The sequence below is a fragment of the Engystomops pustulosus genome, chromosome 8 (genome assembly GCF_040894005.1).
Source record: "Engystomops pustulosus chromosome 8, aEngPut4.maternal, whole genome shotgun sequence".
Classification (NCBI taxonomy): Eukaryota; Metazoa; Chordata; class Amphibia; order Anura; family Leptodactylidae; genus Engystomops; species Engystomops pustulosus.
The window spans coordinates 87,608,925-87,624,143 of NC_092418.1; the positions used below are offsets into that span (position 1 = coordinate 87,608,925).

The 15,219-nt window shown below is 40.8% G+C and overlaps 1 protein-coding gene across 2 annotated transcripts in view; it reads left to right on the forward strand.

Moving 5' to 3' along the window:
- Positions 1–15,219, forward strand: part of PDE11A (phosphodiesterase 11A) — a 372,295-nt gene that overhangs the window by 260,929 nt on the left and 96,147 nt on the right. For both annotated transcript variants that reach the window (XR_011849439.1, XM_072121624.1), the window contains exons 11-12: positions 9,397–9,543; positions 9,675–9,782. Coding sequence is in view for 1 of the 2 variants with exons in the window: in XM_072121624.1 (XP_071977725.1) it covers positions 9,397–9,543; positions 9,675–9,782 (255 nt within the window). In the remaining variant the exon portion in view is untranslated. The remainder of the gene's footprint in view (positions 1–9,396; positions 9,544–9,674; positions 9,783–15,219) is intronic.

Sequence of the window (15,219 nt, forward strand, 5' to 3'; positions counted from 1 at the left end):
TATTTAGTTATAGATCTATATGCATTCATTTATAGAACAATAAAGCTCTTTTAATATCCCATACACACACAAAAAAGTGCCAACTACATAAATCCAAAAGTTACAACACAATAAATAAATACATTACAGGAACAGCTCAGTGGATAGCTCTGATGTAGCCACCGGACATGAATACTTTTCTCCAAATTCTGGATTTTGCTTCTATTATTAAATTGGCATCTAGGCATCACAATTGACCAGTTTCCTGTCAAAGGGTAGCGCTTGGTGCACTCTCTAACAGTGTCCGATTATTGCTGGGGACCTTTCCTATTTTAAAGGAGACCTGTCATCAGATCTCGGTTACTAGTCCTGTCACCTCTACCTGTTGGAGCAGCTCACAAGGATCCCATCACAGCCTTTATCTATTTATTTCATACATTAATCATTATAAAATCATCTTTTCTTGATTATGTAAATGAGGCTGGTCACATGGTCAGAGTCAGTGATGTCACCCCTGTTCCCCCTCCATTCTCCTCCCCCTGCTCATGTCTGTGTGTAATGTATAGTAAAGCATTGCTAGTGTCTGTGCTTTATCTGCTGACCTGCTGCATTCTCCTAATACACATGTGTGAGACACAGACATCAGCTACACAAGTACCTGGAGCTGTTGTATCTCTCCTATACACACACAGGCTGCAGGGGGCGCCAGCGCCAGGAAGCACGTGGAGGAGCCATTACACCATTATATCTCACACCATTATACAGGCTGTCAGTCATGTGTATAGGAGTATCTCATACACACAGGCTGCAGGGGGCGCCAGCACCAGGAAGCACATGGAGGAGACATTACATCATACCTCACCCCATTATACAGGCTGTCAGTCATGTGTATAGGAGTATCTCATACACACAGGCTGCAGGGGGCGCCAGCACCAGGAAGCACATTGAGGAGCCATTACACCCTTATACAGGCTGTCAGTCATGTGTATAGTAGTATCTCATACACACACAGGCTGCAGGGGCCGCCAGCACCAGGAAGCACATGGAGGAGCCATTACATCATTATATCTCACACCATTATACAGCCTGTCAGTCAAGCACTGGGGGTGTGGCTGTTCCTCCCACTCATGAATAAGCTGGACAGCTTGAATATGATAATGACTCATTGGACATCTCACAGGTCATTTGCATACAGCTTTAGGACCTCATTGCTTAAGATTACAGGCATGTAGAGGTACAATGAAGGGATAGAGGCAATGCTTTCTAATGGCAGTTTATGAAAATATATTTAGTTTAGGGGGTTATTTTGCCTGATGGGTTCTCTACCCACAATAGACAATAGTCACAGTGCTATTAACCAATCTATCGTATGTGACAGAGCAAGGAGACGGAGGAGACTAGGAGGGAGCCATATAGCAGCCTGGTCTTTCCCCGGGTCATCGAGCCAGCTGTTAAAGCGTTTGCCAATTTTCTGTAAATAATTTATAGTGTATTATTTGTATAATTAAAAATTATACAATTTTTCAATATACTTTCTGTAATTCTTCATGGTTTTCTAGATCTCTGCTTGCTGTACTTCTATAGAAAGCTTCTCTATTTACTTCCAGTGGAAAGAATATGTCCATGGTGATGTGATGGACATGCATTATATCCACTGGAGTAAACATAGAAGCTTCCTATAGCAGCAAAGCAAGCAAAGATCTAGAAAACGGTGAGGAATTCATACAGAAAGTATATTGGAAAATTGTATGACTTTTCATTACACAAACAATATCAATTATTTGCTGAAAGTGGAAAACCCCTTTAATTTAACAACCAGCTCAGGGAAGCCAGTGGGAGCCATTTGGATACCATCCCTGCATACATATTTTCATTTATGCATTTTGGAGGTTATGCAGAGAGAACAGCATTCCACATGAGAGCCAAAGCATTATTGCTAGAGCACCATATGGATCCACTGTATTTTATCGCCCTCTAGTGTGAATTCATTGGAAAACCTTTACACTTTTATCCTCAAAGAAGGGTTCTCATCTTTATTTTCTGCTATGACCTGTCTGCCAGGTTGGGGACCCTATTTAAAGGACATCTACCACCAGAATGATGGACTGTAAATCAAGCACACTGACATACTGGTGTGTGCCTCCTCTGGCAGGATATGTTCTTCATTTATCTTCTTATGCCCTGTTTTTTAAGGAAAAAAAGGCTTTAAAAAATTATGCAAATGAGCATTTGAGGCTCCAGGTGCCATTAACACCTGGAGCTCCTTAGGCTCATTTGCATGATTTTAAAAGCCTTTTTTTTAAAGAAACCAGGAAATAAGAAAATAAAAGAAGAGGGGGCACACACCAGTATGCCAGTGTGCTTGGTTTACAGTCCTTCACCCTGGTGGTAGATGTCCTTTAATAGTCAGAGCTTTCAAGCTAATACAACATATTTTTGTTATGATCCCGAGTTCTGTGCTGCATCTTAGTTATGATGTCGCCAGGGCTTTTGATAAATAAGATTACCAATTTGTAGGACTACAGTCTTCCTCAATCCTCTCCTTTCTTTTAAAGTACCCCCCACACATTTTTATTGTATTGTATCCCGCATTAAATCACTGTCTCAGTAAGTATTTAACATACGACTGCCCTTAGAGCGTTTTCCCATTGCTCCTCTGGGGTCGTCAAAGAAATACAGTAAAAAAAAAAATTACTAAAAAAATGTAAACAATTAAAAGAAACCTAAAAGTTCAAATCACCCCCCCCCCCCTTTTCCTAGAACAATAATTATAAATAATAAAAATCATAAACATGTTAGTTATCGCCGTGTCTCAAAAGTACAGATCTATCAATATATAAAAACTCATTCCCAGGAATGAACCCACTAAGGGAAAGTAGTCCCCAAATGTCCGCAAGCCACTTTGTCGTGTTGCAAAAAAATTTAAGGTCGTACAGTCCCAAGAATGTTAGCAATGTTTTTTTGCACAAAAGGTTTTAATTTTTAAAACCTATTAGAACCAAATAAAACCTACATAAATGTGGTATCCCCACAATCACAGCCACTCAAAGAATAAAGTGGGAGTGTTATTAGGAGCGCCCAGTAAAAGCTGAAAAAACAGAACCCACAAGAAAAATGGCACAAAAGCGTTTTTTTCACTGCATGTAGAATTTTTTCCCTACTTCCCAGTACATGGCGTGGCAAATTTAATACCGCCACTAGGAACTACAAATGGTTAAGCAGAAAACAAACCCTTATAAAGTTACATACACGTAACAAAAAAAAAAAAAGGCATTGGCAGGAAGGGGTTAATAGAAAATAATCTGAACAGGTTGAGCATGACAGTGAGGGGGGCTTGAAGGGGAAGACCCCACTTTGTTTCATTGTAACTAGCCCTACCCTCCATCAGCAAAATGTTCTATAACCATTTTACCATGTAATGAGTTTTCCCTAAATAAAACCAAATCCATATCTTATAAACCATAGAATACTTGGTCTTTCCCTATGGATTTCTACACATTGACAAATGATAAGGTAACTCCAGAAGTTGGGTTATTGTTTATGATATGCAGTTATAACACATTGGGGCACATTTACTTACCCGGTCCAGGCACGACCCTGCGGCGCGTTGTCCAACGAGGATTTGGGTCTGCCGGGATTCACTAAGGTCGTGTGCCCAAAATCCACCAGGTGTCGTAGCTGCGCCGAGTTCACCTTCTTCTTCCCGGTGCATGTAAGTGCTGATCTTGTAACACAATTCTTTTTTTAAATTCCGCGGTTTGTCCAAATCCGTCGGGTTGTCCGACAGCCACGCCCCCCGATTTCTGTCGCGGTGCCGATGTGCCACAATCCGATCACGTGCGCCAAAACCCGGGGCAATTCTGCGCAAAACGGCGCAAATCAGAAATATTCGGGAAAACCCGACGGAATCCCGTCCACAGGACCCTTAGTAAATGTGCCCCATTATATGGCACCCCTTAAGTCTATGTTCAGATTCCCATTACATCTTATAATCAATGAACTTATAGCGGACTTCTGAATGGAGCCCCACTTACCCCTTAAAAAAAAATACATACAGTATATACACACCAAATATACACACATACATCCATATACACATACCTACCTGCACACATACTTACACTACCATATACACCCATGCATCATATACACGGACATACACATCACAAATGCATACACATTTAGAGCACATACACATTAAAAATACTAACATATAGCACATTCACTCCCAATACACCAGATCCTGGGGCCCCCTGACACTGTGGGCCCCATAGCAGCTGCTATGGCTGCTACTCCTATAGTTACGCCCCTGCTTATAGTTTATACTAGTATAACAAAATTTCAAAAAGATTTATATAGGAAGAAACTTCTGACATCAGTCCCGCTGTATATAGATGCACAGATGTTGTTGGGGTAGGATTTAAGACATCCTCTTTTAGTGTGCTTTGGCTGCGTGTTCCTAATTAATGAGCATGCGTGCACGTCATAAGAAATAATTCAGACATATATGCCGATTTAAGTCTCAGTCATGCCCTGGGCTAGTTGGCACTGCGTGCCCTTTATTTGGTTTCACAAAACTATATAGAAATTAGGAAGAAGCAGAAGGTGGCGGAGTATTCCCAGCTCATGTAGTCTCTTGATTGGAGAACTTCCCTGCTGTTGCTTACTGACGTCATGTTGACATTCTTTAGCCTTGATTGTTTTGGTTATAATCATGATGTCGGCACCATTTTAAAATGAAGTCTCTGTTACTATGCTTTTAGGAAAATAGGACAAGTAGAAATGACAGTAGAATTTTATCTATCAGCTAGGTTTACCTTAACAATGTATAGCTGTAGCTGTACTACAATACAGTAAACCAAGCTCTTGTACCAGGAACATATTATATAAGCGCAGTAGGGTTCTGTAACTTATAAAAGCAAAATATGGAACCCTACACCTGAGCACAAAATGACTTATATGTTGCTAATGTTCAAGCAGAAACAGAGTGGCACTCTCATCTAAGGCGTACCACTGTTTTATTGGGAATTTCACTTTTCATTACAATCTCAGTATTGAAACAAACACTTGCTCCAGGGCTTCAAAATCTTACGAGAACACAAGCAAATTGGAAACTTTGAGTACAGAGAACATGGCATCAGACAAAGTGAATCAATACTTACCTTCTATGTTGTCTTTTGTTTCACTGGCTGGGGAGTTGTACATAGTTTATATTATGACCCCTCAAGCCATTAGGTAAGTGCAGATTACAACATCAACCCCTTCAAGCACCACAGCGTGATACATTAGGGATATATGATGAGGACTCTCTGGCTCTGCCCTCTCCATACAGTGCAGTTGCTTATTGTATTATACTAGTTCCACAGTTTAACCCTTAAAGTGTAACTGTATAGTTATAATGATTTAAAAAAAAATATATGTGATTCCCCCTTTAATTAACATACAGAACAATGCCCATATTGTGCTAACACTTTTCTTTCCAAAGTTATGTTTTTTTCAGTTCTGAAAGTGTTTTGTAAAACACTATTCTCGAGGCACGGTGTACCCCTTACACAAAAATCCATCAAATGTTTATTGATGGAGATTACATTATTTCTGAGTGATCATATATTGTTCTAATGTTGATCACCAGTGTATGGTGTGTGATAGGTTAATGCATGAGAACTACTGACATTTACGTATCTTCCTGAAGCTCCATTACCTATTCTTATGAATTGATAGGAGAACATTTGTGGTCAGAAAATGGAGGTAATTTACTAAGGGCCCGAATCACGTTTTTCTATCGGGTTTCCCAAATATTACCGTTTTGCGCCGTATTGCCCCGGGTTTTTGGCGCGCGCAGTCGGATTGTGGCGCATCGGCGCGGGCATGCACGCGACGGAAATCGGGGGCGTGGCCGCGGGAAAACCTGACGGATTTCGAAAAACCGCCGTATTTTTTTTAAAAATGTGTCACTCGACACGCACTTACCTGCACCCAGGAATAGCTTGGTAAACTCCAGTGAACTCCGATGGACTTCAGCGCAGCAGCGGCACCTGGTGGACATCGGGCGCACTACCTTAGTGAATCGCCGGAAGACCCAAATCAGTGTTGGAGAACCTGCCCTTGGATCGCGACAGGACTGGGTAAGTAAATCTGCCCCATGGTAGATGTGGTAAGTCAGTACTTATGGTAGGATACTGTGATATCAGTGATATGAGTTAGTAGGCATCCTGTAACCTCATAGTGAACACATCGCATGCCTGTAATTTGTATACCTGACGGCTCACACCTTCCCTCTCAACCACTTGTTATTTATGTATTCAGCATGGCAGATTTATTTCTAGAAAAGTACATTGTGGTAGAGATCTCCCGCCTTCTGTTGTTTGCTTTGCTCTGACATTTTATTTGTACAAAGCAAATTTGATGAGAAGCGATGATACAAATATTATATTTTATTGCTGGCGTCTTGGCATATGTAGATGTACTTCCCTGAATACAGAAAACCCTTTGATTGATATCTCTTTGGCATGTTCTCAGGTAATTTTGCTCGACAAACATCTGTTATTTTTGGTCTTTGTTACATACTGAGAGATGGGAGGTAAAAATAATACAAATAATCCACCACAAGGTGACATTGTTACTCTATGAAAGAAGGAGGAACAAAGAAAGGGATTTTAGGACTATAATAATAATAATAATAATAATTAATAGTATTATTAGAATTGTTTTCAAACATAATGTGGGGAATTTATTAAGACTGGCATACTGGGGCTCATTTACTAAGGGTCCGAACACCGTCTTGCATTGGGTTTCCCGAATATTTCCGTTTTGCGCCGAATTGCCCCGGGATTTTGGTGCACGCGATCGTATTGTGGCGTACCGGCGGCGGCTTTCACGCGACAGAAATCGGGGGCGTGGACAACCCGACTCTCTAGTTAGTCTATGGGAGTGACAAAAATTGTTATTTTCCACGTCCTCAGACACATGACTGGAGAGGGGCAATCGGAAGATAATCAGCGGACCCTGATAGTTTATGAGACCTGCATCAATCATGTATTTTTGACAGATCCTGTGGACATGTGGATATATTACCCATTACCTCATGGAACCTTTAGCTCATTTGGCCCTTTTAATAAATAGACTCAACAACCCCTTTTAAGGTCAACTATTTGACCCATTAAATACTTCAATCAAACTGGTCATGAACACAAAAATCAAGGAATCCTTAAAGCACATACTTTTTTTAGGCTGTAACAGAGTAAGGCTACATTCAGACGGCCATATGGGGGACGAATATATGGCCGGCGTATATATGGCAGATATACGTCCCCCATAGACGGCAATGGGCGCACAGCGACCTACAGGGGATCTTGATAAAGCACTTCGTGCGAAACACGTGTCGGGGCAATCCTCTGCTAGTCATCATTTGGTATGGTATTTGTTACTGTTTTGGTCATCCCATTTATATGTGTCATTGTTTACTGCCTTGTTACCATGCACTATAGTGCATTGGCTCTTTATAAACAACTCTCATGACTGTTTCACCTACCTTGAGGCTATTTGTTTAGCGATTTATTGTACCATGCAGAGTTTTTAATTTCTGTTGCTTGTCCAGTAATTGTATCTACTGTTGATGTATTTTTGCACATAATAAAGTATTCTTTGTTGCAATTAAATTTCTCTTTTTGGGTGGTACGTCACTCATGTTCAAACTTTTTGGTGTAAGTAGATACTAATGTCAAAACATAAAGTCCCCGGGTTACATACAGGATAGGTTCTGTAGGTTTGTTCTTAAGTTGAATTTGTATGTAAGTCAGAACTGTATATTTTATAATTGTAAGTCCAGACAGAATTTTTTTGGTCTCTGTGACAATTGAATTTTAAAAATATTGGATTCTCATATGAACCAGGATCTACAATAAATAATAATTACAGACACATTTAATAACTGTTATAGCTGTTTATTGTAACCTAGGGCTAAAATACAGTAAATTACCAACATCAAGAGGTCCGTTTGTAACTAGGGGTCATCTGTAAGTTGGGTGTTCTTAACCAGGGGATCACCTGTAATCACATCATGATATCACAATGTATCAAAATAATAAACCAATTGTTTGGTCAGAGAAGCAGTTGCATTCTGTTTGTAAAAAAGTATAATTGGATTATATAGGGAAATCCCAGTATCCCATTTTTTTTTGTTACCTTTTGTGTAGTTCTAAATAACATCGTTAGTAGTGGCAATTCCCTGTAAGGTCATCAGTCTCTGTGTAATTTGTCAGCGATCTGATGAGAGAGACAGAGAAGAACATCATTATCCCCTGACACACTGTGCGGCGCTCAGAGCAGCCAGTTATCATTCTTCCATTCTTGTGGTGTCTGTGGATGTCTCATAAATCTGGTTACAATCCTATGTATTCAGTGTGAGATCATTTACATGAATAGATGATGCATTCTGCCTTCTACAGATCATTATAGAAAGTGAGTGTTTCACTCTGCCGTCTGCTTCAATCCAACAGTCACATCCCGCCATTATGGATCGTACGATACTGAATTATTTTGGGGAAATCCCTTTCATACCACTGAGCAATTTTCATACTGTTGTCTTGTCCTGAGACCATTAGTATCTGCTTGGTAGGACTTTGTCCAGACTCAGCACCAATCACATCCAGATATGGGATGTGATTGATGGATTTAGGAACAGATGGAGAGCAATTGTGTCTGACTAGTGAGGGTCTGTTCCAATTTAAAGGGGTTGTCTACTTAAAATAATAAGTAATAAAAATAATTGATATAATTTGTGTAATGAAAAGTTATACACTTTTCTAATATACTTTCTGTATCAATTCCTCACAGCTTTCTACATCTCTGCTTGCTGTCCTGCTATAGAAAGCTTCTATCTTTACTTCAAGTTAATCCAGAGAATGATCAGATCTGTGTAATACTAAAAGCTTGTGTATCTGCCTGTCCATCCAGATTTCTATCCACTGAAAGTAAACAAAAAAACTTTCTATAGCAGGACAGCAAGCAAAGATATAGAAAAGAATGAGCATTTGATGCAGAAAGTATATTGAAAAGTTGTCTACTTTTGCATTACACAAACAATATCGATTAAGTGAAAGTGGACAATCCCTTTAAGTAAATTGGAGCAGGGCTGTAGTACCTTACCATGAGCACTATACATTGAATGGCGCCATCTGCTTCTTTGCTCAATACCTTGTTTAGCTTCCTATTCCTGGAGGCTATCCGCAACAGTTGATTGATGTGCGGACTACCCACCAATCAGATAGTGATATCCAATCACTATTGTCTCGGGGGTCCATAAAACTCATCAAATGATACATATGATAATACAATGATAATATGAGGAAAGAAATACAATAAATTGTACATAACAGTGAAAATATCAGAATATAACTGTGTTCTCTATCATTCAAGGCAGCTAACATCCCCTTGGTGTCAGAACTTTCCATTGATGACATCCATTTCGATGACTTCTCCTTGGACGTGGATGAGATGATTACAGCCGCACTGAGAATGTTTATGGAGCTGGGAATGGTTCAGAAGTTTAAAATTGATTACGAGGTAAACATCTGCCGCGCCACCTCGCCACCTCCTCCGCATGGCATGGGGGGGGTTCTTGTACAGTAGTAATGAGATCTCCAACCACACGCAGCAGTGACAGCAATGTTCTTCGTGCCCCTTCTGTTTTTCAGACCTTATGCAGGTGGCTCCTGACAGTAAGGAAGAATTATCGGATGGTCCTCTATCACAATTGGCGGCATGCCTTCAACGTGTGCCAGCTGATGTTTGCCATGTTAACAGTAAGTACCAGAGACGTGAATTGTTGTCTTGCTGACATTAATTTTTGTCATAGCAAATTAATGTGGCTGACAAAGAAAATTAACCCAGAAAGTTCTACATTAAACTTTCATAAACACTTAAAGGGGTTTGTCCATGAAAGAAAATTCTCAAATTTCAATCCCTTAGTGAGATTTACACCATAAAGATCATTTCATTAAGTTTAAATTTACTGTTTTATTGCTGTTTTAGCTCATATCACTCCCTAGGATGGCCAGTGCAAAATTCCACGGTGTGGATAGGGACTCTCTAAGCAGACACATTATAATCCATCTATTGCTGTATCAGATGCTGTGTGCTGACAATTTAGATTATCAATGTCCATGTTTCTATACACTTTAATTTAGCTTCTACACATTCACTAGTATCTGACACGTAGAAAGAGAGATGAAACAGTTTAGAAATAAGAGATGATGAGATCGATGAGTTAACACACAATTACATTCTCAGCTCTGCTACATCTCAGCCACAACATACTGTGCCTCCCTCCCCCTCCCATGGATAAAGACCTTATCTGCCTGTAGCTTGTAGCCTTACTCTCCTCACAGGTGTCGGCAGGAAGTCTTTGTATGTGTGAGCTCGTCCTGGAATGCAAGGGTGATGGCTGGAGTGCAGAGAGTAGTGATGGGAATTACGGCTCTTCTTAGTGAGCTGGGGCATTAGGCTTCACTCACTGAAAAAAGCTGGCTCAGGAATGACACATCACTAGCAGAGAGGACCTCAGTGCAGCATCAGACAGGAGAACAATATGTCTTCCCGACCCAAAAGTCATAAGATTAATGGTCGGTTCCAGGGGCAACCAAAATTGTGTGCACCAGGACTGATAGAGAAAGGTTGGAATTATATCTGTGAAATGTTGTATTTTTGTTAATAACAGTGAATTAAAGAATATGTTATTTTGTTATCCTGAGTACATTTCAGAATCTTGTTTTTGTGTGAATACCCCTTTAATTAATTTGGATGTGATTGTTTTGTCTAATTTTTAAATCACAGGTTTGATTCTGTCTCTACTTATAGTGTAATTGAGAAAAATGGAAATATATAGTGAAGTGCCACATAACTCTACATTTCTGCTCTGTCTTTGCTTAAGAGTCCAGTGGGTGGCCCTACTTGATCGCTCCTTTCTCTATAAGGCTCATAGGTTTCAACTTTTGTGACACTCAAAAAGGGGTCATATACCCTCACCATACATTTTCATTTCCCAAACGCCACTCTTGACCCTCTTCTAACCTTACCCCCTAGTGTGCTCAAAAAGTATTATACCGACCTTACTAACAGTCGGAACTGTATAGATTAAAAAAAACTAAAAAAATTACCCACTTAAAAAAAAATAAACTTAAATACTCACCCTCCGATGTCAGCGCGGCTTACCGATGTTCCCGATGTCAGCGCGTCCTGTCTTCTTTCTTCTCCACGGCTCCTCTTCTCTCTTCTATCTTCCGGCATCGACGCGGCCATGTTTTCTTAGTGGCCGCGCATACTATGACGTCAGCAGCGGCCGCGTCATAGTATGCGCCTGCTAGAAGAAAACATGGCCACGTCCATGCCGGAAGAGAGAAGAGGAGCTGCAGAGAAGAAAGAAGACGGGACGCACTGACATCGGGGACATCGGTAAGTCACGCCGACATCGGGGAGCCGCACTGACATCGGAGGGTGAGTATATAAGTTTATTTTTTTAAGGGCCGTGGGGGCAGGCTGGCTGTATACTACTAGGGGCTGCTGTATACTACTAGGGGCGGCTGTATACTACTAGGGGCTTGCTGTATACTACTAGGGGCTGCTGTATACTACTAGGGGCTGCTGTATACTACTAGGGGTTGCTGTATACTACTAGGGGCTGCTGTATACTTCTAGGGGCTTGCTGTATACTACTAGGGGGCTGCTGTATAGTACTAGGGGCTTGCTGTATACTACTAGGGGCTTGCTGTATACTACTAGGGGCTGCTGTATACTACAAGGGGCTGCTGTATACTACTAGGGGCTTGCTGTATACTACTAGGGCCTGCTGTATACTACTAGGGGCTGCTGTATACTACTATGGGGCTGCTGTATACTACTAGGGGCTGCTTTATACTACCAGGGGTTGCTAAATACTACATGGGGGCTGGCAGGCTGTATACTACTGGGGGCTGGCAGGCTGTATACTACTGGGGGCTGGCAGGGTGTATACTACTGGGGGCTGGCAGGCTGTATACTACTGGGGATGGCAGGCTGTATACTACTGGGGGCTGGCAGGCTGTATACTACTGGGGGCTGGCAGGCTGTATACTACTGGGGGATGGCAGGCTGTATACTATTGGGGGCTGGCAGGCTGTATACTACTGGGGGCTGGCAGGCTGTATACTACTGGGGGCTGGCAGGCTGTATACTACTGGGGGGATTTGACCAATGCATTTCCCACCCTCGGCTTATACTTGAGTCAGTAGTTTTTCCCAGTTTTTGGTGGTAAAATTAGGGGTCTCGGCTTATACTCGGGTCGGCTTATACTCGAGTATATACGGTAATTGTAATCCCAAACAAATTTTTTTGGGCTCTGTGACAACTGAATTTTAAAAATGTTGGATTGTCATAAGAACCGGGATTAACAATAAAGTTTAATTAGACACCTCTGATAACTGTTATAGCTGATTATTGAAGCCTAAGAGGGCATTTTTCTGTACCGTTCTCCTTATAATGCCCCCTTTTCTGTTGCCCCACATTTGAAATATGCCCTTTTCTATAGTCCCTTATTTAGCAACCCTGTGTTCTCTAGACCCCACTTATAATGCCCCCCTCCCAGTTTATGCCCCCCTTTTTCAGTGGAATTTTCTCATTAGTAACTTAATTTATAATTTATATTATACATTATGGGGGAAATGTATTGTGTTGTTAGTGCTCAGTTTTGGGCATGTGCTTCTCTCCTTTTTAAAACGGTGTCATGTGTGACATATTTATTATGTGTTGGGGCCATAAAAACCTCAGTTTTTCAACACTCACAATTTTTCTGCGCTAATTTTGTTGCACATTAAGACCAACAAAAACCCCTTTCTTAATGTGGAGTGTAATGTCCCTTTTGCTTTGCCAAAAAAAAATGGAGGCTTTGTCTGGCGCCAAAAAATAATAAATTGAACCCCATTGTGTATTTGGTGAGGGTATATGACACCTGGTACAGACAGCTCCTGTACTGTAGTGGGCTTCACATTATCCAGGACCCTGCCTGATGGAAGCAGAGAACATGATGTAGATAGGACAGGCTGGAATTTATCAGTGTCATGTCCAGCTGCTGGATGATAACTCTGTTGAGGAATTATTTAGTCTCCAATCCTGGCACATCACTCACAGCGGCACATGATCCATCAGTCACCATCACCCAGAGACGCTATGCTGAATTCCATCATTATGATATATCAGTTAACCCTTACATTACACTGAGCTCCTTCTATTATAGTAAATACAATGCTCCACATTAATCACTTTTGCACTGCTCGGGAAGTGTGCACCATTTGTTTTGGTGCGCTGTGCTCATATTGGCGCTCGTCAGTACTAAATCCGGGGAAACCTCTGACAAAGGATGTCATACGTCGGTTGCAGGTGTATGAAGGGGGCTCACAGGCTGAGCCCTCTCCATACAAGGTGGGTGCTAGCAAGGATCGTGGATGTTAACCCCTTTTCTGGCAGCTTTGCCATATTGGTTTAGATCGTCGCTCCCAGTGACTTCATCGGGGAGCGTCGATCTGTTACCTTGACAGCCTTGGGTCATACAAAAACCTAAGGCTGTTGTGTTTTAGCTGATGTATTAGAATGTGTGATTTGCACATTGTAATAGATTATGTGGAAAATCCTCATATACAGCCATACTGTAGTTTGGCAGTAAATGGTAGGATCAATCAGACAACCTAGGGTTAAATTACCCTAGGGGGTCTGAAAAATGGTGGGAAATTTTTTTTTTTTAAATTAAATGAATTATGAAAAAACATAAACATGTTAGGTATTGCCACATCCCAAAATGTTCAATCTATCAAAATATAATAATGGTTATTCCCGGCGTAACTTTAATGTTGTTAACTGGAAAATAGTGCCTGAAGTCGAAAATTCCATCATTATGATATATCAATTAACCCTTACATTACACTGAGCCCCTTCTATTATAGTACAGTAAATACAATGGGCCATATTTATTAAAGCTAAAGCAGTCTGTGCTATGTGCAGTTTGCCTGTGGAGTGTGCAGGGGGCAGATTTATCAAAATCATCAAAACTCTTCATTAAAGGGGTATTCTCATCTGGGCACTCACATTCAGTTTGATAAATCTGCCATATATAAACACTTCTTCAATTAGATGTTATTAAAAAAAATGTTCCTGTGTGAAGATAATTTCTCATAAATGTAGTCATATGGTCCCTTAGAAACGAGATGGCTTCCTCGGATACGACCATCTCTGCTGGAGGGATTGCACAAATAAACAAAAGGTTTTTGTATATGAAATGTCCGGGAGTTACTGCAGGTCCCACAGCCGTCCTGTGGTAATGATCGCTGAATCCAGGAGGTCAGGCAGGGCTCAATACAGCATGTCTGGCCACTGCTGCCTAAATGTGACGTGGTCGTAACCGAGGAAGCTATCTAGTTTCTAAGGGACAGAATGACTACATTTATAAGAAATTATCTTCACACAGGAACATTTTTTTTAATAACATCCAATTGAAGAAATGTTTATATATGGAAGATTAGTGAAACTGAATGTGAGTGCCCAGACGAGAATACCCCTTTAATCTGCCACCTCCTGCACTGCTTGTGAAGTGTGCACTATTTTTGTTGGTGCACTTTTATCATGCTGCAAAATTGTGGCGCATGTCATTAATAAATGTGGCACAAACTCTGACTAAGCAATCTTTAATTGCACATTTTTTTCTGGCTTGTCAGACACAGAGCAGCCACAACACAAAACTGGCGCAGACACTTTATAAATACATGTGTGAGCAGTTTGCACATTCCTTTCAGCGCAAACACTTTAACCCCTTACTTCATGGGAGTGCAAAGTTGGCTATTTATGGTATGGATAGTATTCAGACCCCTTTAAATTTGTCACTCTTTGTTTCATTGCAGCCAATCACTAAGATCAAAAAAAGTTCTTTTTGTTGCTCACTAATGTATGCTCTGCACCCCATCTTGACAGAAAAAAAAACAGAAATGTAGATATTTATGCTAATTCAGTAAGAAAAACTGAAATATCACATGGTCATTACTATTCCGACCCTTTGCTTTGACACTCATAGTTACTGTAACTCACAAGCTCCTCCTTGAGATTTTTCTACTCCTTCATTGGAGTCCAGCTGTGTTTAATTAAACTAATTTGACTTGATTAGGAAAGACACACACCTGTCTATATGAGACTTCGCAGTGCACAATGCCAGATGTCACAATG